The sequence below is a fragment of the Asterias amurensis genome, chromosome 16 (assembly GCF_032118995.1).
Source record: "Asterias amurensis chromosome 16, ASM3211899v1".
In the NCBI taxonomy this organism is placed as follows: Eukaryota; Metazoa; Echinodermata; class Asteroidea; order Forcipulatida; family Asteriidae; genus Asterias; species Asterias amurensis.
Genome location: NC_092663.1, coordinates 3,681,375 through 3,707,298, shown reverse-complemented (window position 1 = coordinate 3,707,298; position 25,924 = coordinate 3,681,375). Strand labels below are relative to the sequence as shown.

The 25,924-nt window shown below is 36.7% G+C and overlaps 3 protein-coding genes across 3 annotated transcripts in view; all 3 read left to right on the top strand.

Annotated features, from left to right (window-relative positions):
• Positions 1-142: 142 nt before the first annotated feature.
• Positions 143-4,686, top strand: LOC139949167 (uncharacterized). Its single transcript, XM_071947566.1, has 14 exons — positions 143-148; positions 253-319; positions 468-911; positions 1,181-1,219; positions 1,485-1,526; positions 1,630-2,079; positions 2,192-2,230; positions 2,637-2,678; positions 2,791-3,110; positions 3,286-3,460; positions 3,584-3,622; positions 3,822-3,896; positions 4,044-4,085; positions 4,223-4,686. Exons 1-14 carry the CDS (start codon positions 143-145, stop codon positions 4,684-4,686), a joined length of 2,244 nt encoding a protein of 747 aa, XP_071803667.1.
• Positions 4,687-13,604: 8,918 nt separating this feature from the next.
• Positions 13,605-17,638, top strand: LOC139949166 (uncharacterized). The gene is made up of 6 exons (XM_071947565.1): positions 13,605-13,765; positions 14,038-14,088; positions 14,621-14,871; positions 15,690-15,858; positions 16,336-16,646; positions 17,453-17,638. Exons 1-6 carry the CDS (start codon positions 13,675-13,677, stop codon positions 17,636-17,638), a joined length of 1,059 nt encoding a protein of 352 aa, XP_071803666.1. The 5' UTR covers positions 13,605-13,674.
• Positions 17,639-18,327: 689 nt separating this feature from the next.
• The window catches only part of LOC139949164 (uncharacterized), a 53,565-nt gene continuing 45,968 nt past the window's right edge, over positions 18,328-25,924 (top strand). Inside the window, exons 1-21 of the mRNA XM_071947564.1 lie at positions 18,328-18,450; positions 18,570-18,726; positions 19,549-19,614; positions 19,716-20,059; positions 20,191-20,350; positions 20,525-20,683; positions 20,795-21,153; positions 21,278-21,434; positions 21,616-21,690; positions 21,792-22,135; positions 22,262-22,421; positions 22,596-22,754; positions 22,866-23,224; positions 23,351-23,507; positions 23,689-23,763; positions 23,865-24,208; positions 24,335-24,494; positions 24,669-24,827; positions 24,940-25,298; positions 25,423-25,579; positions 25,761-25,835. Coding sequence (XP_071803665.1) covers positions 18,328-18,450; positions 18,570-18,726; positions 19,549-19,614; positions 19,716-20,059; positions 20,191-20,350; positions 20,525-20,683; positions 20,795-21,153; positions 21,278-21,434; positions 21,616-21,690; positions 21,792-22,135; positions 22,262-22,421; positions 22,596-22,754; positions 22,866-23,224; positions 23,351-23,507; positions 23,689-23,763; positions 23,865-24,208; positions 24,335-24,494; positions 24,669-24,827; positions 24,940-25,298; positions 25,423-25,579; positions 25,761-25,835 — 4,108 coding nt within the window. The remainder of the gene's footprint in view (positions 18,451-18,569; positions 18,727-19,548; positions 19,615-19,715; positions 20,060-20,190; positions 20,351-20,524; positions 20,684-20,794; positions 21,154-21,277; positions 21,435-21,615; positions 21,691-21,791; positions 22,136-22,261; positions 22,422-22,595; positions 22,755-22,865; positions 23,225-23,350; positions 23,508-23,688; positions 23,764-23,864; positions 24,209-24,334; positions 24,495-24,668; positions 24,828-24,939; positions 25,299-25,422; positions 25,580-25,760; positions 25,836-25,924) is intronic.

Sequence of the window (25,924 nt, the reverse complement as noted above, 5' to 3'; positions counted from 1 at the left end):
ATTTGTATTGCATGAATGTAAAAAATAAAAAATACAACAACAACATCATCACCAACAGCAACAACACTTATGCATTTATTCTCCACTTCCAAACAGATAACAGCAAAAGCTTTTCTGTCCATCTTTGTGAAAAAAACCTATTATGCAAGTGAGGGGAATGAAACTCATACTCACAAATTTAAAGAATACTCGCACAATAAAAACAAAACATGCAGCCAGCATTTAAATATACAACTAAACTATTGATATAAGAATCCATGTTTAATTTGTTTTGCAGTTATTACTACTACGACCCAAACGTCAACCTCTACTACAGCAGGTAAATACTACAAATCATCTATGAATTCTCAGCTAAAGGTTTATTTCTTTTGTTGTCGATTCCGATCTTTTTTTACTTATTCGCACCGCTGCTTTTGTTTCAATTTATAACTATCTTTTCAACATTATGTTTAATGTGATTTGTTCAGGAGAATGTATGGAACCATTAAATGGCCTGCTGGATCTAGAAGAAAGACGTTTTATATCACCACAGCAAAATCAATCAACCGGTATTAATGCTAACAATCCCTGGATATTCGAACTACTGCCATATGTTGATGCAGAGAACAAACCTACGGTGACTGTTGAGTTCAAGTCCAAGGTGGAAGTGCACGGATTTAAGCTGCAAGGAAGTGGTGATGTTGTCAAGGAATTGCAATTTGTTGTGTCGGCTAAGTACGAAGTTGATGGACTGTTTGTAGAGCTGGAAGATGAAAAACTAATTGCAGATCTGACAAACCAGAGAGTCGAAACCGTCGCACTACCTTCTCCTTTATCTGGTTTGCTGGCTCTTAGCTTGCAACTTGAGTCTGTAGATCAAGAAGATGCCGGATTTGGTAGTTTGCGCTTTGATGTTCTTGGCTGCGAAGAGGGTGAGCCAATTCAATTCAATCTCATTTTTATCTATTTCATCAAAAAAATAAGAAGTAAATGTAGTGTTTTCCTAGTGTGCTTCAAACATTCAAATTCAATACTATTAAAAAATAAACAATTTAAAAGTGAATTAAAAAAAATATGTATACATATATTAGACATATATTTTCCTTGTCGCTTTTCGAAAATATGTACACACAATAAATTACATTGACAACACTATAAATTGTTTTTTTATTAATGGTGAATTCTTCTTGATTATAAACAGAAATCTCAACTACTACACCGGTTGTCACAACTACTAAAGGTACACTAAATATCATTGTCTTCCAACCCCTGCCATATAAAATGCATGTGGTGTCTATCTTTTTGTTTTAATAAATTTACTTGAGTATGAACTCTGACATTTATCTTTGTGTTTAATGTTCTTTGCATGAGCAACTCCCTCTTCAAAATCAGTGACAGGATGACATGTGAACTCTCATCTTCAAAAGCAAAGAAAATATAAGCAGATTGCAAAAAAATTATCTTTTTGCACAACTTGATATCAATCTATATTTTGTTATTTGCAGTGGTAACAACTACAACCCAAACATCAACCTCGACTACTGCAGGTAATGGCCGAATTCTCTTTCACATTTTTTATCATTGTCACATGTAATGATTAAATTGCTGATCATCTTTTTAAAAAAAACCTTTGACGTTATCAAATTACAGGTTACTGCATGGATCCCTTGAGTGAGCTGGATAATCTTGAACAGCGTTCATTCGCACCACAGCAAACACTAGCAAATCAATCAACACTTATCAACTCTGAAAATCCGTGGACCTTCCAGTTGTCGTCAGATGCTGGTGAGGAATATGACAATCCATGGGTGATTGTTCAGTACCAATCTAAAGTTGAAGTGCGTGGTTTTAAACTACAAGGGAATGGTGAGGATGTCATTACCCTGGAATTCATTCTCTCAGCCAAATCTGAAGATAATGGACAGTTTGTTGATGTGCTGGAAGGTGAGAAACTCAGAGCAACATTGTACCAAGACAACTTAAAGTCCATCACTCTTGACTCTCCCTTGCCTGGAGTAGTTGCAGTTAAATTACAAGTTATCAAAAAGGAGAATGGCGGAACTGGTAGTTTGCGAATTGAGGTCCTCGGCTGCGAGAAGGGTGAGTGAAAGTTACATCCATTACTGCCAAATGCAAAAACTATTACAAGAGTCTTCTTTTTTTTTTAAAGAAAAATTAATAATGACTTTTTTTAATTTTTTATTCCAAACAGAGATTTCATCTACTACTCCAGTAACCACAACGACTAAAGGTAAAGCAAAATATGCTGGCTAGGGCAAGGAAATCTTAGTCAAGGTTTTTCTCCTTATTGCAATAACTGTCAGTTTACTACGGTAGTTAATCACTTTTTGTCCATCGCTCGCCCAAATTGTCTTTTAGTTTTATTGATTATGTTGTTCTCTAAATACAACACTAGTCTGGAAATGAAATCTGCATCAATATCTTGATTTAAATTGAGATAAGATGTTTTCATTTACTGTTGACTCTCCCATGAGTTCTGAAAGCCTTGCGCTCGCTCGCTGTCTCTACGAGTTACATGTTCTCTGTCATTTGCAGTTGATATACACTATCCAGCGTGCGTGGCAAAATTGTTTCTCATTATCTTTTGCAATTCAGTTGATTATAACAGAAACTTTTATTGTTTATTACAATTGCAGTTGTAACCACCACGTCTCAGTCTCCAACTTCTACAACTGCAGGTGTGTACTTTATTTCATTTTTTTCGTCAAGGTTTCAAAAAATTACTGGCTAAACCTTTCATTCTCGAAGAATTATTTTGAAATTAATCTTCTGGTTGCGGTTTCGTAATAGGTTACTGTATGGAGCAGCTTGACGGAACGCAGGGACTGGAAGCCAAGCGATCAGTACAACCGGCTATTGCCAACGATCAGTCAACTAGTGTCAACGCACAGCAACCTTGGACGTTCTCCCTTGATAACCAGCCATCTTTGAAAGATCGAGAAACTGTCAAAAACCCCAGTGTAACCATAGATTTCAAGACAGAAGTCACAGTTACTGGAGTAAGGCTTCAGGGCAGTACAAACAATGACAACATTGAATTCATCTTGTTAGCTAAACGCAGACTGGGTGAAACGTTTGTTATAGTACAGGGAGCCTCTGGTAAAGCATTGGTGAGTGAAGCTTTTCTCAGCATAGACTCTCCCTATTCAAATTAACCTACCCACAATAAGTACACATTCAATTGACAGTATTAACAAATTATTGCCATATGTCAAAGTTGAGCGGCACTCAAATGATCAGGTATGAATGGCCATTCTATACTCATTCTTGTTATTGGTGTTGCAGGTGCAGAATATGAGGCTGAATGAGCAAGCTTCAGATGTAACATTGATAAAGCCGCTGAAAGGGTTAATAGGATTGCGCTTAGAAGTAGTTTCCCTCTCTCGAATGGATGAAAGTCAATCCACTGACAGCAAACTTCAGTTCAGTTTACGTGCTGCTATCCTTGGTTGTGAAGAAGGTACGTAACATTCAGTGAGAGTGTGAGAAACTTGGATATGAGGAGTTCCAGTGTGAGAGTATAGGTCAAAGAGGAGATTCGTTTAAATAAATGGTCTTTATCTTTGTCATTTCTTAAAAACAGGACTGTCAACTACTACTCTTGCGACAACGACAACAGAAGGTAAATCAATCATTAAACAACTTAATGCTGTCTGACTGAAATTATTTTATTTCATCAACTTGAAAATATTGTCACCTATCTATTATCAGAGCAAAAACACTTGCAGGAGTTTTTGTTCTAAGGGTTCAATAACAAGTGATGGCAAAACCAATGAAGTGCAATTTCTTCAACTTTCTTGTTTTTTGTTTTTGGTTTGCAGCGCCACTTGTTTCAGGCTTCAATCCTGTCATCACAACAACTCGACTATCAAGTAGACCGACAACACCCACAACCGGTAAAATCAAATTAAGAGTAAAAATTGTATACAAGACTAATACAAACTTATCTGTTTGCCGTAAGCCTATATGGCATGTGCTTTGATCATATCTGTTCATGTTGCTTTGAAGTTGATTTCAAACATTGTACTTTGATTTTTCCCCAGTGGTTACTACTACAACTGAAATGCCAACCTCCACCACAGCAGGTAATGTCCGTTGTTATCATGAATTTTCTTCTGCATGTGTACTGCAGATATAAATTGTATCCTTGCTTTTTATCAAGCGCTGCGGGTTCGGACTTGTAATTTAAAATAATTTTATTTTACATATAAACCCACTCCAGGTTACTGTATGGAACCCATGAGTGGCGAGCAAGATCTTGAAGCGGAGCGTTCATTCACACCGCAGCAGATTTCAAATCAATCAACTAATATCAACGCTGAATATCCGTGGACCTTTGAGCTGTCAGCAGTTACCACCCCTCAGTTGACTGTTTATTTCACTTCTAAAGTTGAAGTGCGCGGATTTAAGCTACAAGGCAGTGGTGAGCTAGTCAAGGAATTAAAATTCATCGTCCTGGCCAAATTTGAAGATAATGGAGACTTTGTTGAGGTGCCACAAGATCAGAAAATCACAGCAACCTTGTCCGGAGATGGACTAGAGTCCGTCAATCTGGACACTCCATTAGAACGAGTAGTTGCAGTTCGATTACAAGTTCAATCAATTGATGACTTAAAAGCTGGAAAAGGCAGTTTGCGACTCGATGTGCTAGGATGCAAAGAAGGTAGGTCGAAATCCTTAGTGTAATTCCTAAACTTGTAAATTGTAAGTTAAGATTAACTGATGATTGTGATTGACGATGATTTTTCTGTCATCCTAAACAGAAATACCCACTACTACACCGGTTGTCACAACGACTAAAGGTATTAACCCTTTAATTATTGCTGAATATCTCAATATTTGTATTGCATGAATGTAAAAAATAAAAAATACAACAACAACATCATCACCAACAGCAACAACACTTATGCATTTATTCTCCACTTCCAAACAGATAACAGCAAAAGCTTTTCTGTCCATCTTTGTGAAAAAAACCTATTATGCAAGTGAGGGGAATGAAACTCATACTCACAAATTTAAAGAATACTCGCACAATAAAAACAAAACATGCAGCCAGCATTTAAATATACAACTAAACTATTGATATAAGAATCCATGTTTAATTTGTTTTGCAGTTATTACTACTACGACCCAAACGTCAACCTCTACTACAGCAGGTAAATACTACAAATCATCTATGAATTCTCAGCTAAAGGTTTATTTCTTTTGTTGTCGATTCCGATCTTTTTTTACTTATTCGCACCGCTGCTTTTGTTTCAATTTATAACTATCTTTTCAACATTATGTTTAATGTGATTTGTTCAGGAGAATGTATGGAACCATTAAATGGCCTGCTGGATCTAGAAGAAAGACGTTTTATATCACCACAGCAAAATCAATCAACCGGTATTAATGCTGACAATCCCTGGATATTCGAACTACTGCCATATGTTGATGCAGAGAACAAACCTACGGTGACTGTTGAGTTCAAGTCCAAGGTGGAAGTGCACGGATTTAAGCTGCAAGGAAGTGGTGATGTTGTCAAGGAATTGCAATTTGTTGTGTCGGCTAAGTACGAAGTTGATGGACTGTTTGTAGAGCTGGAAGATGAAAAACTAATTGCAGATCTGACAAACCAGAGAGTCGAAACCGTCGCACTACCTTCTCCTTTATCTGGTTTGCTGGCTCTTAGCTTGCAACTTGAGTCTGTAGATCAAGAAGATGCCGGATTTGGTAGTTTGCGCTTTGATGTTCTTGGCTGCGAAGAGGGTGAGCCAATTCAATTCAATCTCATTTTTATCTATTTCATCAAAAAAATAAGAAGTAAATGTAGTGTTGTCCTAGTGTGCTTCAAACATTCAAATTCAATACTATTAAAAAATAAACAATTTAAAAGTGAATTAAAAAAAATATGTATACATATATTAGACATATATTTTCCTTGTCGCTTTTCGAAAATATGTACACACAATAAATTACATTGACAACACTATAAATTGTTTTTTTATTAATGGTGAATTCTTCTTGATTATAAACAGAAATCTCAACTACTACACCGGTTGTCACAACTACTAAAGGTACACTAAATATCATTGTCTTCCAACCCCTGCCATATAAAATGCATGTGGTGTCTATCTTTTTGTTTTAATAAATTTACTTGAGTATGAACTCTGACATTTATCTTTGTGTTTAATGTTCTTTGCATGAGCAACTCCCTCTTCAAAATCAGTGACAGGATGACATGTGAACTCTCATCTTCAAAAGCAAAGAAAATATAAGCAGATTGCAAAAAATTATCTTTTTGCACAACTTGATATCAATCTATATTTTGTTATTTGCAGTGGTAACAACTACAACCCAAACATCAACCTCGACTACTGCAGGTAATGGCCGAATTCTCTTTCACATTTTTTATCATTGTCACATGTAATGATTAAATTGCTGATCATCTTTTTAAAAAAAACCTTTGACGTTATCAAATTACAGGTTACTGCATGGATCCCTTGAGTGAGCTGGATAATCTTGAACAGCGTTCATTCGCACCACAGCAAACACTAGCAAATCAATCAACACTTATCAACTCTGAAAATCCGTGGACCTTCCAGTTGTCGTCAGATGCTGGTGAGGAATATGACAATCCATGGGTGATTGTTCAGTACCAATCTAAAGTTGAAGTGCGTGGTTTTAAACTACAAGGGAATGGTGAGGATGTCATTACCCTGGAATTCATTCTCTCAGCCAAATCTGAAGATAATGGACAGTTTGTTGATGTGCTGGAAGGTGAGAAACTCGGAGCAACATTGTACCAAGACAACTTAAAGTCCATCACTCTTGACTCTCCCTTGCCTGGAGTAGTTGCAGTTAAATTACAAGTTATCAAAAAGCAGAATGGCGGAACTGGTAGTTTGCGAATTGAGGTCCTCGGCTGCGAGAAGGGTGAGTGAAAGTTACATCCATTACTGCCAAATGCAAAAACTATTACAAGAGTCTTCTTTTTTTTTTTAAGAAAAATTAATAATGACTTTTTATTTTATTTCATTCCAAACAGAGATTTCAACTACTACTCCAGTGACCACAACGACTAAAGGTAAAGCAAAATATGCTGGCTAGGGCAAGGAAATCTTAGTCAAGGTTTTTCTCTTTGTTGCAACGCACCTGTCAGTTTACTACGGTAGTTAATCACTTTTTGTCCATCGCTCGCCCAAATTGTCTTTTAGTTTTATTGATTATGTTGTTATCTAAATACAACACTAGTCTGGAAATGAAATCTGCATCAATATCTTGATTTAAATTGAGATAAGATGTTTTCATTTACTGTTGACTCTCCCATGAGTTCTGAAAGCCTTGCGCTCGCTCGCTGTCTCTACGAGTTACATGTTCTCTGTCATTTGCAGTTGATATAAACTATCCAGCGTGCGTGGCAAAATTGTTTCTCATTATCTTTTGCAATTCAGTTGATTATAACAGAAACTTCTATTGTTTATTACAATTGCAGTTGTAACCACCACGTCTCAGTCTCCAACTTCTACAACTGCAGGTGTGTACTTTATTTCATTATTTTCGTCAAGGTTTCAAAAGATTACTGGCTGAACCTTTCATTCTCGAAGAATTATTTTGAAATTAATCTTCTGGTTGCGGTTTCGTAATAGGTTACTGTATGGAGCAGCTTGACGGAACGCAGGGACTGGAAGCCAAGCGATCAGTACAACCGGCTATTGCCAACGATCAGTCAACTAGTGTCAACGCACAGCAACCTTGGACGTTCTCCCTTGATAACCAGCCATCTTTGAAAGATCGAGAAACTGTCAAAAACCCCAGTGTAACCATAGATTTCAAGACAGAAGTCACAGTTACTGGAGTAAGGCTTCAGGGCAGTACAAACAACGACAACATTGAATTCATCTTGTTAACTAAACGCAGACTGGGTGAAACGTTTGTTATAGTACAGGGAGCCTCTGGTAAAGCATTGGTGAGTGAAGCTTTTCTCAGCATAGACTCTCCCTATTCAAATTAACCTACCCACAATAAGTACACATTCAATTGACAGTATTAACAAATTATTGCCATATGTCAAAGTTGAGCGGCACTCAAATGATCAGGTATGAATGGCCATTCTATACTCATTCTTGTTATTGGTGTTGCAGGTGCAGAATATGAGGCTGAATGAGCAAGCTTCAGATGTAACATTGATAAAGCCGCTGAAAGGGTTAATAGGATTGCGCTTAGAAGTAGTTTCCCTCTCTCGAATGGATGAAAGTCAATCCACTGACAGCAAACTTCAGTTCAGTTTACGTGCTGCTATCCTTGGTTGTGAAGAAGGTACGTAACATTCAGTGAGAGTGTGAGAAACTTGGATATGAGGAGTTCCAGTGTGAGAGTATAGGTCAAAGAGGAGATTCGTTTAAATAAATGGTCTTTATCTTTCTCATTTTATAAAAACAGAACTGTCAACTACTACTCTTGCGACAGCGACAACAGAAGGTAAATCAATCATTAAAACAACTTAATGCCGTCTGACTGAAATTATTTAATTTCATCAACTTAAAAATATCGTCACCTATCTATTATCAGAGCAAAAACACTTCCAGGAGTTTTTGTTCTAAGGGGTCAATAACAAGTGATGGCAAAGAGGAGATTCGTTTAAATAAATGGTCTTTATCTTTCTCATTTCTTAAAAACAGAACTGTCAACTACTAATCTTGCGACAACGACAACAGAAGGTAAATCAATCATTAAACAACTTAATGCCGTCTGACTGAAATTATTTATTTCATCAACTTGAAAATATCGTCACCTATCTATTATCAGAGCAAAAACACTTCCAGGAGTTTTTGTTCTTAGGGGTCAATAACAAGTGATGGCAAAACCAATGAAGTGCAATTTCTTCAATTTTCTCGACAATCAAGTAGATCGACAACACCCACAACCGGTAAAATCAAATTACGAGTAAAAATTGTATACAAGACTAATACAAACTTATCTGTTTTCCGTAAGCCTCTATGGCATGTGCTTTGGTTATATCTGTTCATTTTGCTTTGAAGTTGATTTCAAACATAAGTACACAATTATTTTCTCATGGATTGCGTGACAACTCAAAGCACTCTACTTTGATCTTTCCCCAGTGGTAACTACTACGACTGAAATGCCAACTTCGTGTTACTACAATGGCACCTTCTATGAGGTATTTACAAATTCCTGTTTATTCAGGCATGCAGGGCCACAGTGTTAGTTTCAGCACAGAGCGAGGGTTTCAGTGTTGGATGCCTCTTAGTGTCCTGTGGTAGTAGTACCAGAAGGATGACCAAAAGAACAATCATCCCCAACGGCGACCTAACAATCATATTTGGTTTACTACGCTACAACAGTAAATTTTGAAACAGTACGAAACGTAACAACGTTCAGCATATGTGCATGAGCCTATGAGCCAAGTGAAAACGTTTGCCACAACCCGCAGTAAGATACATGAACTCAGTCAAGCGAAAATGTAATGAACAAGGGATAAATAAAGTAGCTGCTTAACAGAAGAATGTCAGGCTTTTGTGCAAAACAAAACTACATGTTTTATGTGCTTTTCCTTCCTATTGTCTCTGACAGGATATTCCTCAATTTACTAATAATCTTTTGAACATTTGTTTCCTCTTGTTTGAAGTACGGTGATGAAGTTGTAATCAACGATTGTTACATTAGTATTTGCGATAGCAACACACAGAGACTAGATGATCAATCACAATTTATACAAAACTGTAACATCGAAAACTGCACAGAAGGATTAATGCTTGTGGAAACTCCCGGTGAATGCTGCTCCTGTGAACCAGGTGAGTTCAATCCATCTGACATCATCAACATAGATCAACAAATTTAGATACAGCTTAAAACATTTGCACAACTACAAAGCACAATAAACGTTAAAGGCACCCCACACTATTGGTAATTATTCAAAATAATTATTCGCATAAAACCTTACTTGGTAACGAGTAATGGAGAGCTGTTGATAGTATAAAATAAAGTGAGAAACAGCTCCCTCTGAAGTAACATTGTTTATTTCAGAGAGAAGCAACTTCTCATTAAAACATTTAAATTTGATTTCGAGACCTCAGAATTAGAATTTGAGGTCTCGAAATCAAGCCTCTGAAAGCACACAACTTCGTGTGACAAGGGTGTTTTTTCTCTCATTATTATCTCGCAACTTCGATGACCAATTGAGCTCAAATTTTTACAGGTTTGTTATTTCATGCATATGTTGAGATACACAAAGTGAGAAGACTGGTCTTTGATAATTACCAATAGTGCCCAATGTCTTTAACCTTGATGTTTAAGTGGAGTTTGATTGGGTTGAGGGTCATGATGTGGTGTGTTTAAAATGAAAATAAATTAACACTGCATTTTGGGGAGTCTGACATTCAGTGCTCTAAACGCATCTTTTGGTAACAACTCACTATTTTATGTGTCTCTCTTATGTAAAAACACTTAAGTAAGTACATTTTTTCTTTTTATTAGAATGCCAATATGGTATGGTGTACAGTGACTGTGCATGCAATCGAACCTGCGAGTACCCTACAATGGATTGCTCAGAAGACTGTGAACCAGGCTGTAGTTGCTCGAATGACATGTTTTGGGATGGAACAGAGTGTGTTGAGAAGTGTTCATGCCTTTACATGGAACACTTGGTAAGTTGATATTATGTATATAGAGCCTACTTACAAATAATAAACAACTGTGAAGTGATATGACTCATTTGATTGTATCCCGATGTTGGATCAGACTATTTTTAAATAATCTGATTCAACATCAGGATACAAGTTTAAATTTTTTTTACTCCCATTACGCTATATATCTTATGTTGGATTAAATATATAGTTTAATGGGAGTAAAAACAGGATAAATGGTTAGAAGAACATAATAATCAATGTTGACATATTAGTCCTTAGCTAAACTTTAGTAATTTTTGTCATCCACAACATCTAGAATGACACTATCTGGACACAAGAAAACTGTACGATGTGTAAATGGAAGGATGTTAAGAACTGTTTGGTAGACTGCCAAGAGTACTGTGACATCAAAGATGCCTGCGGTGAAGAAGTAAGTTTCATCCAAAGTGTATTCCTGCCATATATGGGCATTGACCAAGATTTCAGAAAAAAAAATGTGCGTTTATAAAGCATACAAAATAATTTGGTATCTCATCGAAGTGTCGTGGCCAAGCGGTTAAGAGCACCAAATTCAAACTGTTGTTTCGGATTAGTAGAGTGTGGGTTCGAATCCCCATCCGTGACACTTGTGTCCTTAAGCAAGACTCTTAACCATTGCTATATCCTTCGGTGATCCTGGCTGTGGCTGCTTAATGTGCCATAGTACCTTGTAAGCCCAAATAAGGTGTATTACATAATTGGGTTTACAATTCATAACTTTAATAACCTAACTTTGTGAAAGTTTGTATATACTCAGCGCCTTGAGTACCTCGTTGGTAGATACGTGCGCTATATAAGACTTCGATATTGTTATTGTTTATATTCACATGAAGAAAACAAATATTTATTGCAAAATAAAATGAGTGCATTTAAAATGGCTTACAAACTATTAGAAAAAATTAGAACTTATTACTATTTTATTTTAATTATCTTTTCACAGATGGATCTTGTCAATGAAGACCCAGACGACATGATTTGTTGCCACTGTGTCCCGAAAGGTATCACTATTTACTGAAATAACAACCAGGAATTTGATAGTTTACATAAAAATACAGGAATCTTTAAATGCTAAATTCTTGACACCAAAAACACCAAACTTAATGACGTCCTACTGATGAAATATCTTACCACAATGTTGTTTGTTTATTGTAAGAAGTATTTTTACCTTAAAAACCTTGTTGAAATAAATGTTTTCTGTTTGAGTAGCGTGTCAGGGCAGAGTTCTTTAGAGCATCAGATTTAAAATCTGGTGGTTAAGTCATCTGAGTGTGGGTTCAGATCACGGTGGTGACACTTGTGTCTTTGAGCAAGATTCTTTACTATAAATGCTTCTCTTTATCCAGGGGTAAAAATGGGTACCTGCGAGGGTAGAGGTTGATATTGTGTATGAAAAGACGCACAAACGCCACGGCATCTGGAATGTTTTAGGCCCAATGACCAGGGCACTAATGTAAAGCGCATTGACAATTGTTACTGTAAATGCAATGTATAATAAGTAGTTATTTATTTTTGTTCTGATTGTATTTGTGTTGGTTGTTGTGATAAATTAATTTTGTATTTATTTGTTTCCTTTTTAGACCGATGTAAATATAAGGATGATGCCACTGACGTTTATAGATATGTAAGTTTATCATCTTTGCAATTAAATTGTTGGGGTTTATACAACTTTACCCAAATGTGCAGGAGGAACAATCAAAAAAACTACTTCTAGTAAATACCCAGATTACTTGAATTGAGAAAACCGGTCACACTTGTGGGTACACATATTGTGTTCACTGCCATTTTATGAACAATAGTTTGGAAACCACTGATGTAGCAGTTATCTCAATGTTTATTATATGTCAATATTAACAATCGCTGTGTCAATGATGAACAAGAAGAGTGTGAGTACAGAAGTTACTCAATATTTAATCTGTTGTTCATTTTGTCTATGCAAAATCAAATGTACCAATGATTGTGTGCATATAAATAAGCAACAAAATACTGTAGAAATAAACAGTTTTTAAATGTAAACAAATTTTCTTTCCCAGCCCTGCTTGCCCCTCCCCTCCCGCAATGAACATTTATAGTGTTGAACAATCATGTATATATATCTTGGCATATATACCTTACGAGCCTTTGGGGATTTTTTTCTGATCCGTTATTTGTAAAGATTGGTGAAGTTTGGAAGCCAAGCAAGTGTGAAGAATGTGAATGCAGCTCCAAAAACAATGTAATGTGCCGCTCTAAAGTGTGTCAGGATCCACCCTGCCAATACGTAAGTAAAGCGTTTACTGTAAATGGACAAGAGATGTGTTAGATATTGTGTTGATTGTTGCTGTTCGAGAACGTTTCTTGAGAATGTATAGTATATCACTTTACGTCAAAACGCCTCACAAAAGATTTAATTCCAAGTTATAATTCTGGATGTACATGCATATTGGTTGTTCTGTGTTGGCTATCTAAATGTTATAATTCTGGATGTGTAATGAATAAAGTTTTTTTCTGTTTTTAGAATTTATAGTTCTGGATATGAATGTTTCAGGGTTTATTTTTGTTTGTGGGAATCTACGGTAAAAGGTTATTAAGGTCAATATTTTTTTCTCATATTTTGAAGGGATTCGAGCCGTACCAAGTTGAGGGAGAGTGTTGTGCTCATTGCAGTGAGTAGATGTTTGTCTCTTTTCTCGATATACTTTTCTGTATTACTGACATACTCATTTTTAATGTTCACTTATTTATAATCTTTAAGTGTTTAACGTTTCAGAAAAGGAGACCTCTAGATTTACTTGTCATCGCTCTAACCTAGCTTTTTATTGTCATTATTGCGGGCATATTGTAAGTGTAAGGAGAAAATGTAGTTTTGGGCAGAGGGATCGAGGTGATTTTTACAATATTTCCAGGCATGTTATTCTTCTTACTTCAGTCTGATTTCCGATTTTTATTTTAAAACACTGCAAGGGGACATTTTGTTTCCTTTAAAACGTTCATCCCCTTCCAATGCCACTTCAAAATCATTCAAATTACAATGCTGATCTCTAAACCTTTCTACATTACAGGAATAATTACCCAATCAACAACCCCAGCACTTACAGAACAATCTACTACGCCATTGTATAGTAAGTACACTATGTTTGCCTCCCTGATGTTTGGGTTAGATAATGTCTTACAGCACACTGATTGACAATGTTTTAAAATGATCTCATTGTTAGTAAAACTCAAATTTTCGGCGTATTATTCACTTTGGTGTTCTTTAGTATTTGGTGAATTACGCGTCAAAATTATTTTCCATTTGCTGATGGTTTCAATAAATGTTAACAAAACATAAATGCTTTCGGTGAATCTTGTTATGTAATTGCTGGCACTTTATATAAATCTTGTTTTATTTCAGCCACATCAACAGAAGCAACAACTGAAGCACCTTCCACAACTGTTAAAGTTTGTAAGTTTATATATTTTTCCTTGTTTTACTAGTGTTACTTTAATAGCTGAAATAGTTTTCCGAGATTGGGTTGGTCAGGTTGGCATAGTGAAATATTCCTATCCTTTCTCCTCTAGGACTCTGGTTCGAATCACCAAGGCCACTAAGTGGATTGGGTTTTCTGTCCCTTTTGTGGGTTTCCCTGGAATAAGTTTCTGGGGTTCACCTCCCACATCTAAAACTGAAACTTCCTTCCTTGTCTAAAACTGAAACTTCTTTCTTTTCTTCTGTCCAAATGGCTCTTGGCTAGTACAGCCATTATAAAATAAATATAATGGAAACATTTATGTAGTGCCCCACCAAGGTTGGAGCGTTTTACAATTTACATTGAAAAAACAGCTCTCGATAAAAGTTTCCTTTTATTGAGAGCTCTTTGCTTCACAACAAAAATAAATTGAATGAATCAAAATAAATGAAATGATTCTTTAGATGCTTGATTAATAATTTTAGGTACAAATTAGTGAAATTGTACCTGCCTTTTTTTCCCAACAAGACTGCAGGGATATATGCCACGTGCCTTGCAACAAGTCATCTGGTAGCAAACTATTCTTTAACACGACTTCCTGTATGCCTGAGTTTGCAAAGATGTTCAACTACACAACACTCTGTGAATGTAGAGATGGCTTCATGAAAGATGGGGAAGCTAAAACTTTAGAGCAACTTGGTTTCCAGTACAATACATCCATGTGTGTTGAAGTGGACAGCTGTAGGCCTGATTGCATTTTGGAAAACCATACATTCTATGTAAGTATGTCATTCTTTCAATGAGAACCTGAACCAAACTGCAATACTAGTGTAGAGACACGGTAAGGGAGAGCTTGTCCTCTAATTAACAAAGGACGAGCATTCGCCAAAATACCATCAATGATAATGAACGCCAATCAATGACAGCTAAATATATGAAATAAACTTCTTCTGTATAGGTTTAATTCATTTAACCCATAGCAAACATCATACAAAAAGTTACAACACTACAGTATGCATCTTATACAGTTACACAGTGCACATTGAAAGTTCACATGAAGATCGACCATGTGGCTTCCTTGCTACACACACGGACGGACGCACTACACACAATTTATAAATAATCCGATCCAAACGATGCCCTAAAAATCACGGTCATACAGGTATAAATGAGGGATTAAACACAAATTAATACTAACAGATAGCTCAATAAACTTATCCCTCCCAGATAAAGGGGTTTTTGGAGCATGGCCAGAGCCGTGCTCCCTATAAAAATAGAGAGAAATCCAGACCAAATAAAATAAGTTGCTCTTTCAAGACAAAGCTACAGAAAAAGTGCAAGATTGTCACCAACAATGAGGGCACACTTGGCGGATCCCTACACTAGATTAGGAAACATTTATTTACATATCAGACACTAAAATCATCAAGCAATTATCCATGTATTACCATTTCTTCCTTTTTGCAGATTTATTATAAACAGCCTAAAAAACACCTAAAATAGCACTGTCAAACTAACTTGAACCATATTCTGTGCCTCTGAATGTTTTCTCCATTTCGGTGATCTCCGTCTTATTAAATATTACTAAACTTTACAGGAGGGGGAAACCCTTGTGCAAGATTGTGAAATATGCAAGTGTGTTCATACATTATCCAAAGAACTGTCTGACATGAGAGTAGTGGGTTCATCAAACTCATCGTTTGTTATGGGATGTCGAATGAATCCAATCTGTGAAACAACCACAACCAAGACATCAACAACAGAAGGTAACAGGCCTATACACTTTTCAAAACGTTTTTATTTATTTATATATACATATATAGAGAGAGAGAGAAAGAGAGGAAGTCAGAAATCAAATACCTGACTCTGCTTTTCTGGTTACTCAAGATGTACACCAACATACCATTCTTTAAAGGCAGTGGACACTATTGGTAATTGTCAAAGACTAGTCTTCACAGTTGGTGATCTCAACAAAGGCAAAAAATAGCAAACCTGTGAAAATTTGAGCTCAATTGGTCATCAAAGTTGCAAGATAGAAATGAAAGAAAAAACACCCTTGTCACGCGAAGTTTTGTGCTTTCATAGGCTTGATTTTGAGACCTCAAATTCTAAATCTGAGGTCTCAAAATCAAAATCGTGGAAAACTACTTCTTCCTCAAAAACTTTTTTTTTCACATTTAGTCAGCTGTTTTATGTTTTGATTTGTGTTTTGCACTCTCAACTTCTTCCTTCTTGTCATAAAGGTTCTTGCTTAGATGCCTTGGATGATGATTCATCACTGATTGGAAGCGTCAAAGCAGAGGACTTGGTACAGTTAGAAGGAAGCGGACAGTGGGCATTTGAAAAACGTCAGAATTCCAAAAGATATCCAGTTGTTCAGTATAAAATGATGCAACCTGTCGTTGTCAGTGGAATGAGCCTCAAATTGATAGCAAAACCATCTGCTTCACAATCATCTGGTAGTGAAATGGTGAAAATCAAGGTGAAACTGTCCACAAGAAAATCAAATGAGACACAATTTCTGGAACTGATGGATTTGATGAACCAACCAAAGGTGAACAACTTAATTAATCTGGACTAATGGATTATTGGATTAATTTTCATTAGCTATACAGTTGTTGTTTCTGTCAAGATTTTTTTTTAATGTGAATATTCTTTGTTTCAGCCCAGTTTTTGTTCAGTCATAAAATTAAAAAATATAAGAGTCAGATTCTTTATCAAATTATAGCTTAATACATGAACCTCATTAAACTAATTTATGGTTTAATTGAACTCAATATCTCAGACTAGTTACTATTCACACAACGAAACAACGACGCCTTTATAAAACATCCCATCACATCATTATTTTGTTTTGATGATGTAAACAAACAAGCATCCAAACAAGCAACAAAAACTTTCCAAACAAAGTTTCCCAGGATCATTAAAAAATGCACCATCGGCTTATAATATGTCAGATGAAAAAACTCCACTTGATGGCGTTTCATGGTTGAGCGGTCTAGTTCACTGAACCTAAGCTTTGCGGCAGAGTCTGGGTTCGAACCCCAGTTATAACACTTGTTCCCTAGAGTAAGGGCAAGGCACTTAGGAGTAGGCGGCAACGTATCCCTGGTTAAAGTTGATTTGGGTTGACTGCCCAAATCAATTAAGTGTAACCCTCACCTTGAAGTGGCCTTAAAGTTTGGCTCATTACAAACAATACAAATTGAAAAGAACAATCTTGACAAAGGTATTAAAAAAGCAAAACAAACACAGCACTGTATAATTGGTGATCAATTAAGGAAATCAAATCAGTACCAAAAAAGACATTCATTTTAAGACCTGTCTTCCTTCCTAAATTATTTCCCTTTCAAATTACAGAAAATCACCTTCAGACTCATCAAGACCAAAACAGCACTAACTATATTTTCAAGTGACAGCGAGTCTCTAGACAGCGTTGAGGAACTCCGTGTTGAGATTGTTGAAATCATTGGAGCAAGCTCATTGCAAATGGAATTGCACATTTTGGGATGTACAAATGGTAAAGTTTCAGTTGACCAAGTTTGAAAGTCTTATTATTCGCATGGTCTAAATATTACATTTGGCGATGACAGAAATGCATGAAATAGGATGTGCTGAATGTAAGCTGGGCTTGGGCCTTCACACAGTAAATAAACATACCTTGTGAATCAGGCCTTCAGGACTTTTGAACATATGATGATACACTTCAAAATAATAATGACTAAGCTTTGAGCAAGGTTCTCCTTGAATAAAACCCAATCTCGGCCGTGAACTGAAATTAATTTTCTTCATCTTCCTTAGGATATACAACAACTGCGAAAACAACAACAGTTACTGTAACAGCTCCGACAACCACAGAACAAATAACCTCAACAACATCTCAAGTTTCCACCACGAAAGGTAACACGTTAATTCTTATCAGTTAAATCAACTTAATTAAATAAGCTTTGTTTTGTTATATCCTTTTAATGATTACATTATCTTTCTCTGTCCACTCAGGATTCTGTCTCGAAAAAGTGGACAGCGAAGTTGGTATAGAGACGAAAGACCATACAAGAGGAAGTCTCTTAATTAATGATTCAGGCTTTCTCACATTTGCCGAGTTACCAATTGAGCAGTCTGTTGGCAACAGTGCTGTTTTAGAGCGAAAGTTCAATAGCAATATCAATGTTCGTGGAGTTCTTATCACTTTGAAGAAAATCACATCAAGTGTTACCTCTGGACAAGCAGAAGGAATGACCACACCAAAGACAGGATCAACGTCACCACAGTCATTCGAAACCACTTTCACATTACTTGCAAAGAAAGAAGATGAGACAGATTTCAAGCAAGTAGTGATTGGAAATACAATCAGGGAGGTGAGTGAGAACAGTTTTTAACTAATCCACTTGTATTACTTGTTCTCATTTTTATTTAAACAGTGTAGTCATTGATTATCTTGTAGTAAAGCAAAAAACTTCCATACTCCTGTTCACAGTTTACCTTGTCTATTGAGGGTATTCAATCAGAAGTGAAGGTATTTCCCATGAACGAACCAGCACTACAACGTATAACGGAACTCCAGGTCAAATTCATTGATGTCAGAGGTATCAGCGGAGCAACAATTGAGTTAAATGTCTTGGGATGTGCTGAAGGTAATCATGTTCTTAAACCATGTACAGAACCTTTTCCTCTAAATCTCTCACCATTTTATGTATTTGGATCAAATTGTTAAAATTGCACATTTCCACCTTCGGTAATACCTTTCTCAAAGTCATTTTTTACACAACATCTTTTATCCACTAGGTTTGTTGGATTGTGAGTTCTTATTCTTCATTTATAACAGGGTTTGAAATCATTGCGCGTTTCTGTACAGCATTCTTGTTAACCCTATACTAGAATAATGTTTGACATACAACTAATTGTTGAACAATAACATTTTCTTTACCAGAGTTTTCAACAACCGAACATGTGACGACCAAATCCCCTACAACTAAAGGTAGGGGAAAAATTTTTAAGAGTCTTGACAAGAAGTACTGCAGTTTATACCTTGATTTAAACCCTTTTTGAACGGCTTATGCGCCGGGCGGCTTATATGTCGACATATTAATATTGAAGAGAAAAAAACAAAAAACTAACATATAATGTATAAACATAATCATCAAGTTCATTCTATTTTGCTCTGATAATTAAACATATTTTGATTAACCCATTTAGGTCTGCCAACAGAAGGCACTTTTCTTGTTTCTACTACCATCAAGGACCGTACTACTCGTAAGCGAATCCATTCGTCTCTTTACACTTTCCTGTTTTTGTTATGCATAGTGGATCATTTCATTGCTACAAACTAACAAAAAGCTTGGTTTACTTCAATAAAGTCAGGTCATTTTCTTCAATCCAAACACAGGTTAATTCTGCTGTCTATGCAAGTGATAAACTATTTTATATTCTTTTGTACTTTTCTTAAAAACATATAGCAACAACAACTACTACAACAACCACGACCAGCAGCACTACAACTCCTCAGCTATCAACAACTCCAGGTAAGTTAGAACAGCCGATAATCAACCAAGCCTTCATTCTTACAGCTTTTTGCACAAACATACATGACTTTCATACCATTACTAATTTATTTACCTTGCAGGTTACTGTTTGGAGAATATAGATGGTGAAGAAGGCCTTCAGGAAGGTTTTACACCTACCTCAGATCTAATTACTTTACAAGTAGAAAATGGAACAACTTACATCAAGTTCGACACCTTGCCTTTAGTTGTGGGAGACAACTACCCGCCCAGTGTTGATGGCATTTTAACAAGATCAGCCTCTATTAGAGCAATCAGCATGAGGCTTGTTCCATCATCATCTTACTCAACACCATCTCCGACTGGAAATGAGGAACTTGTGTCTGTGACTTTAAAATTCTTCACCAAGAAGGAGGGAGACGATGACTTTAAGCCCCTGTTGCTGGAAGACAACCAAGAACCCAAGGTGAATACAACAAACAATCTAACACACTTATTTTCAAAGTCAAGTAAAATACCATACCACATGAGAAGATTTCAGAAGAAGTTGCACCGAGAGTCATTTCTGAGGTTCACTTTATAATTCTCTCCCCACAGGTGATCACATTCACACCAGTCAGTGATCAACCCTTGCAAAAGTTCCTAAAAACTGGAAATGAAATCATTAAAGGGGTTGTGGCATTCCGTGTGACTGTCCTAGAGGTCACTGGTGTTTTGTCTGCAACTTTGGAACTACATGTATTGGGCTGTGCAGAAGGTAAGCTGATAGTAGCAGGAATACAGTATTACTGTTACTTGTATGTAAGAAATGATTTGTTTCTTCAAATGCACTTTACAAATAGGCAACCCTGTAAAATAAAAAGTCTTAAGACCCAGTCCTTTTGCTTGTATAACAAACTGATTCCCATCCCCTCTTTTTGTTTTGTCCCAGAATTCACTACAACCCAGGTAACAACTACAGCAGTCTCTGTGACAACACCAACAACGACAACCGAAGAATCAACAAGCACTGTGGCAGTTACAACACCAACTCAGACAACCACAGAACGAACAACAACCTCAACAACATCTCTGGTTTCAACCACAGAGGGTAAATACATACAGTTTTATGTTCTGAAGAGTAAACATTACTATAGTAGTAACCTTAGATCTGATTAAAAAAAACTTTCATTGTTAATAATACCCATTTCTGTTTATTCAGGGTACTGTCTTCAAAATATGGATAGCGAAAGCGGTGTAGAGACAAAGGACCAGACAAGAGGAAATCTTTTCACAGATGAGTCAGGCTTTCTCACATTTTTCGAGTTGCCAATTGAGCAGTCTGTTGGCAACAGTGCTGTTTTAGAGCGAAAGTTCAATAGCAATGTCAATGTTCGTGGAGTTCTGATCACTTTGAAGAAAATCACATCAAGTGTTACTACTGGACAAGCAGAAGGAATGACCACACCAAAGACAGGATCAACGCCACCACAGTCAGTCAAATTCACTTTCACATTACTTGCAAAGAGAGTAGACGAGAAAGATTTCAAGCAAGTGGTGATCAAAAATACAATCACGGAGGTGAGTGAGAACAGTTTTTAACTAATCCACTTTTATTTATTTTTTTCATTGTTATTTTTTAACAATGTGCTCATTGATTATGAATCTTGAAGTAAAGCAAATACTCCCATTCTCCTGTTCACAGTTTACCTTGTCTATTGAGGGTATTCAATCAGAAGTGAAGGTATTTCCCATGAACGAACCATCACTAGAAGGTATAAAGGAACTCCAGATCAGGTTTATTGATGTCTCAGGTGTCAGCGGTGCAACTATTGAGTTAACTGTCTTGGGATGTGCTGAAGGTAATTATATTTGTTTACCAAGTAAAAAACTTTTTCCCTCAATAAAACTCAGTTTGACTAAAAAAAAATTCGTTTGGTCTGCCAGGGTTTTATGATTTCTGATCACTCAATACACATTTGCTAACATTAGGTATCACCACAGATAGAATTCATTAACACCAGTACTTTCTTGCCGTTTTAGAAGTCTCAACAACTACGCAAACTACAACTAGCAGTACTGTCAGCACCACAACTCCTCAACTATCAACAACTCCAGGTAATTGAGAATAACCGATAATCAACCAAGCATTCATTTTTACAGCTTTTTGCACAAACATACATGACTTTCATACGATTACTGATTTATTTACCTTGCAGGTTACTGTTTGGAGAATATGGATGGTGAAGAAGGCCTTCAGAAAGGTTTTACACCTACCTCAGATCTAATTACTTTAGAAGTAGAAAATGGAACAACTTACATCAAGTTCGACGCCTTGCCTTTAGTTGTGGGAGACAACTACCCGCCCAGTGTTGATGGCACTTTAACAAGATCAGCCTCTATCAGAGCAATCAGCATTAGGCTTGTTCCATCATCATCTTCCTCGACACCATCTCCGACAGGAACTGAGGAACTTGTGTCTGTGACTGTCAAATTCTTCACCAAGAAGGAGACAGACGATGACTTTAAGCCCCTGTTGCTGGAAGACAACCAAGAACCAAAGGTGAATATAACAAATAATCTAACACTCTTATTTTCAGAGTCAAGTATTATAAAACATGTGAAGATATCTGAAGAAGTTGCATCAAGGGTAATTTCTGAGGTTCACTTTATAATTCTCTCCCCACAGGTGATCACATTCACACCAGTCAGTGATCAACCCTTGCAGAAGTTCTTAAAAACTGGAAATGAAGTCATTAAAGGGGTTGTGGCATTCCGTGTGACTGTCCTAGAGGTCACTGGTGTTTCGTCTGCAACTTTGGAACTACATGTATTGGGCTGTGCAGAAGGTAAGTCGTAGTAGCAGGAATACAGTATTCCTGTTAGTTGTACGTGATAAATGATTTGTTTTTTCCAAATGCACGATACAAATAGGCAACCCTTAAAAATAAAAAGTCTGAAGACCTAGTCCTTTTGTTTGTATATCAAACTGATTCCAATCCCCTCTTTTTGTTTTGTCCCAGAATTCACCACAACCCAGGTAACAACTACAGCAGTCTCTGTGACAACACCAACAACGACAACCGAAGAATCAACTAGCACTGTGGCAGTTACAACACCAACTCAGACAACCACAGAACGAACAACAACCTCAACAACATCTCTGGTTTCAACAACAGAGGGTAAATACATACAGTTTTATGTTCTGAAGAGTAAACATTACTATAGTAGTAACCTTAGATCTGATTTAAAAAAACTTTCATTGTTAATAATACCCATTTCTGTACATTCAGGGTACTGTCTTCAAAATATGGATAGCGAAAGCGGTGTAGAGACGAAGGACCAGACAAGAGGAAATCTTTTCACAGATGAGTCAGGCTTTCTCACATTTTCCGAGTTGCCAATTGAGCAGTCTGTTGGCAACAGTGCTGTTTTAGAGCGAAAGTTCAATAGCAATGTCAATGTTCGTGGAGTTCTGATCACTTTGAAGAAAATCACATCAAGTGTTACTTCTGGACAAGCAGAAAGAATGACCACACCAAAGACAGGATCAACGCCACCACAGTCAGTCAAATTCACTTTCACATTACTTGCAAAGAGAGTAGACGAGAAAGATTTCAAGCAAGTGGTGATCAAAAATACAATCACGGAGGTGAGTGAGAACAGTTTTTAACTAATCCACTTTTATTTTTATTTTTTTCCTTTTTATTTTTTAACAATGTGCTCATTGATTATGAATCTTAATGTAAAGCACATACTCCCATTCTCCTGTTCACAGTTTACCTTGTCTATTGAGGGTATTCAATCAGAAGTGAAGGTATTTCCCATGAACGAACCATCACTAGAAGGTATAAAGGAACTCCAGATCAGGTTTATTGATGTCTCAGGTGTCAGCGGAGCAACTATTGAGTTAACTGTCTTGGGATGTGCTGAAGGTAATTATATTCGTTTACCAAGTAAAAAACTTTTTCCCTCAATAAAACTCAGTTTGACTAAAAATTTGTTCGTTTCGTCTGCCAGGGTTTTATGATTTCAGATCACTCAATACACATTTGCTAACATTAGGTATCACCACAGATAGAATTAATTAACACCAGTACTTTCTTGCCGTTTTAGAAGTCTCAACAACTACGCAAACTACAACGAGCAGTACTGTCAGCACCACAACTCCTCAACTATCAACAACTCCAGGTAATTAAGAATAACCGATAATCAACCAAGCATTCATTTTTACAGCTTTTTGCACAAACATACATGACTTTCATACGATTACTGATTTATTTACCTTGCAGGTTACTGTTTGGAGAATATGGATGGTGAAGAAGGCCTTCAGAAAGGTTTTACACCTACCTCAGATTTAATTACTTTACAAGTAGAAAATGGAACAACTTACATCAAGTTCGACACCTTGCCTTTAGTTGTGGGAGACAACTACCCGCCCAGTGTTGATGGCACTTTAACAAGATCAGCCTCTATCAGAGCAATCAGCATTAGGCTTGTTCCATCATCATCTTCCTCGACACCATCTCCGACAGGAACTGAGGAACTTGTGTCTGTGACTGTCAAATTCTTCACCAAGAAGGAGACAGACGATGACTTTAAGCCCCTGTTGCTGGAAGACAACCAAGAACCAAAGGTGAATATAACAAATAATCTAACACTCTTATTTTCAGAGTCAAGTATTATAAAACATGTGAAGATATCTGAAGAAGTTGCATCAAGGGTAATTTCTGAGGTTCACTTTATAATTCTCTCCCCACAGGTGATCACATTCACACCAGTCAGTGATCAACCCTTGCAGAAATTCTTAAAAACTGGAAATGAAGTCATTAAAGGGGTGGTGGCATTCCGTGTGACTGTCCTAGAGGTCACTGGTGTTTCGTCTGCAACTTTGGAACTACATGTATTGGGCTGTGCAGAAGGTAAGTCGTAGTAGCAGGAATACAGTATTCCTGTTAGTTGTACGTGATAAATGATTTGTTTTTTCCAAATGCACGATACAAATAGGCAACCCTTAAAAATAAAAAGTCTGAAGACCTAGTCCTTTTGTTTGTATATCAAACTGATTCCAATCCCCTCTTTTTGTTTTGTCCCAGAATTCACCACAACCCAGGTAACAACTACAGCAGTCTCTGTGACAACACCAACAACGACAACCGAAGAATCAACTAGCACTGTGGCAGTTACAACACCAACTCAGACAACCACAGAACGAACAACAACCTCAACAACATCTCTGGTTTCAACCACAGAGGGTAAAGACATACAGTTTTATATTCTGAGAAATAAAAATGACTATAGCAATAACCTTAGATCTGATAAAAAAAAAACTTTCAGTGTTAATAATACCCATTTCTGTCTGTTCAGGGTACTGTCTTCAAAATATGGATAGCGAAAGCGGTGTAGAGACAAAGGACCAGACAAGAGGAAATCTTTTCACAGATGAGTCAGGCTTTCTCACATTTTCCGAGTTGCCAATTGAGCAGTCTGTTGGCAACAGTGCTGTTTTAGAGCGAAAGTTCAATAGCAATGTCAATGTTCGTGGAGTTCTGATCACTTTGAAGAAAATCACATCAAGTGTTACTTCTGGACAAGCAGAAAGAATGACCACACCAAAGACAGGATCAACGCCACCACAGTCAGTCAAATTCACTTTCACATTACTTGCAAAGAGAGTAGACGAGAAAGATTTCAAGCAAGTGGTGATCAAAAATACAATCACGGAGGTGAGTGAGAACAGTTTTTAACTAATCCACTTTTATTTAATTTTTTCATTTTTATTTTTTAACAATGTGCTCATTGATTATGAATCTTGAAGTAAAGCAAATACTCCCATTCTCCTGTTAACAGTTTACCTTGACTATTGAGGGTATTCAATCAGAAGTGAAGGTATTTCCCATGAACGAACCATCACTAGAAGGTATAAAGGAACTCCAGATCAAGTTCATTGATGTCTCAGGTGTCAGCGGAGCAACTATTGAGTTAACTGTCTTGGGATGTGCTGAAGGTAATTATATTCGTTTACCAAGTAAAAAACTTTTTCCCTTAATAAAACTCAGTTTGACTAAAAATTTGTTCGTTTGGTCTGCCAGGGTTTTATGATTTCAGATCACTCAATACACATTTGCTAACATTAGGTATCACCACAGATAGAATTAATTAACACCAGTACTTTCTTGCCGTTTTAGAAGTCTCAACAACTACGCAAACTACAACTAGCAGTACTGTCAGCACCACAACTCCTCAACTATCAACAACTCCAGGTAATTAAGAATAACCGATAATCAACCAAGCATTCATTTTTACAGCTTTTTGCACAAACATACATGACTTTCATACGATTACTGATTTA

Excerpts from the sequence above, each read along its gene's own strand:
- LOC139949167 (XM_071947566.1), top strand. Across the intron at positions 912-1,180 it reads TGTTCTTGGCTGCGAAGAGG|AAATCTCAACTACTACACCG; the intron begins GTGAGCCAATTC and ends GATTATAAACAG. Across the intron at positions 2,679-2,790 it reads TCCAACTTCTACAACTGCAG|GTTACTGTATGGAGCAGCTT; the intron begins GTGTGTACTTTA and ends GTTTCGTAATAG.
- LOC139949166 (XM_071947565.1), top strand. The coding sequence starts at position 13,675 with ATGCTGATCTCTAAACCTTTCTACATTACAGGAATAATTACCCAATCA. Across the intron at positions 14,089-14,620 it reads TTCCACAACTGTTAAAGTTT|ACTGCAGGGATATATGCCAC; the intron begins GTAAGTTTATAT and ends TTTCCCAACAAG. Across the intron at positions 14,872-15,689 it reads TGGAAAACCATACATTCTAT|GAGGGGGAAACCCTTGTGCA; the intron begins GTAAGTATGTCA and ends TAAACTTTACAG.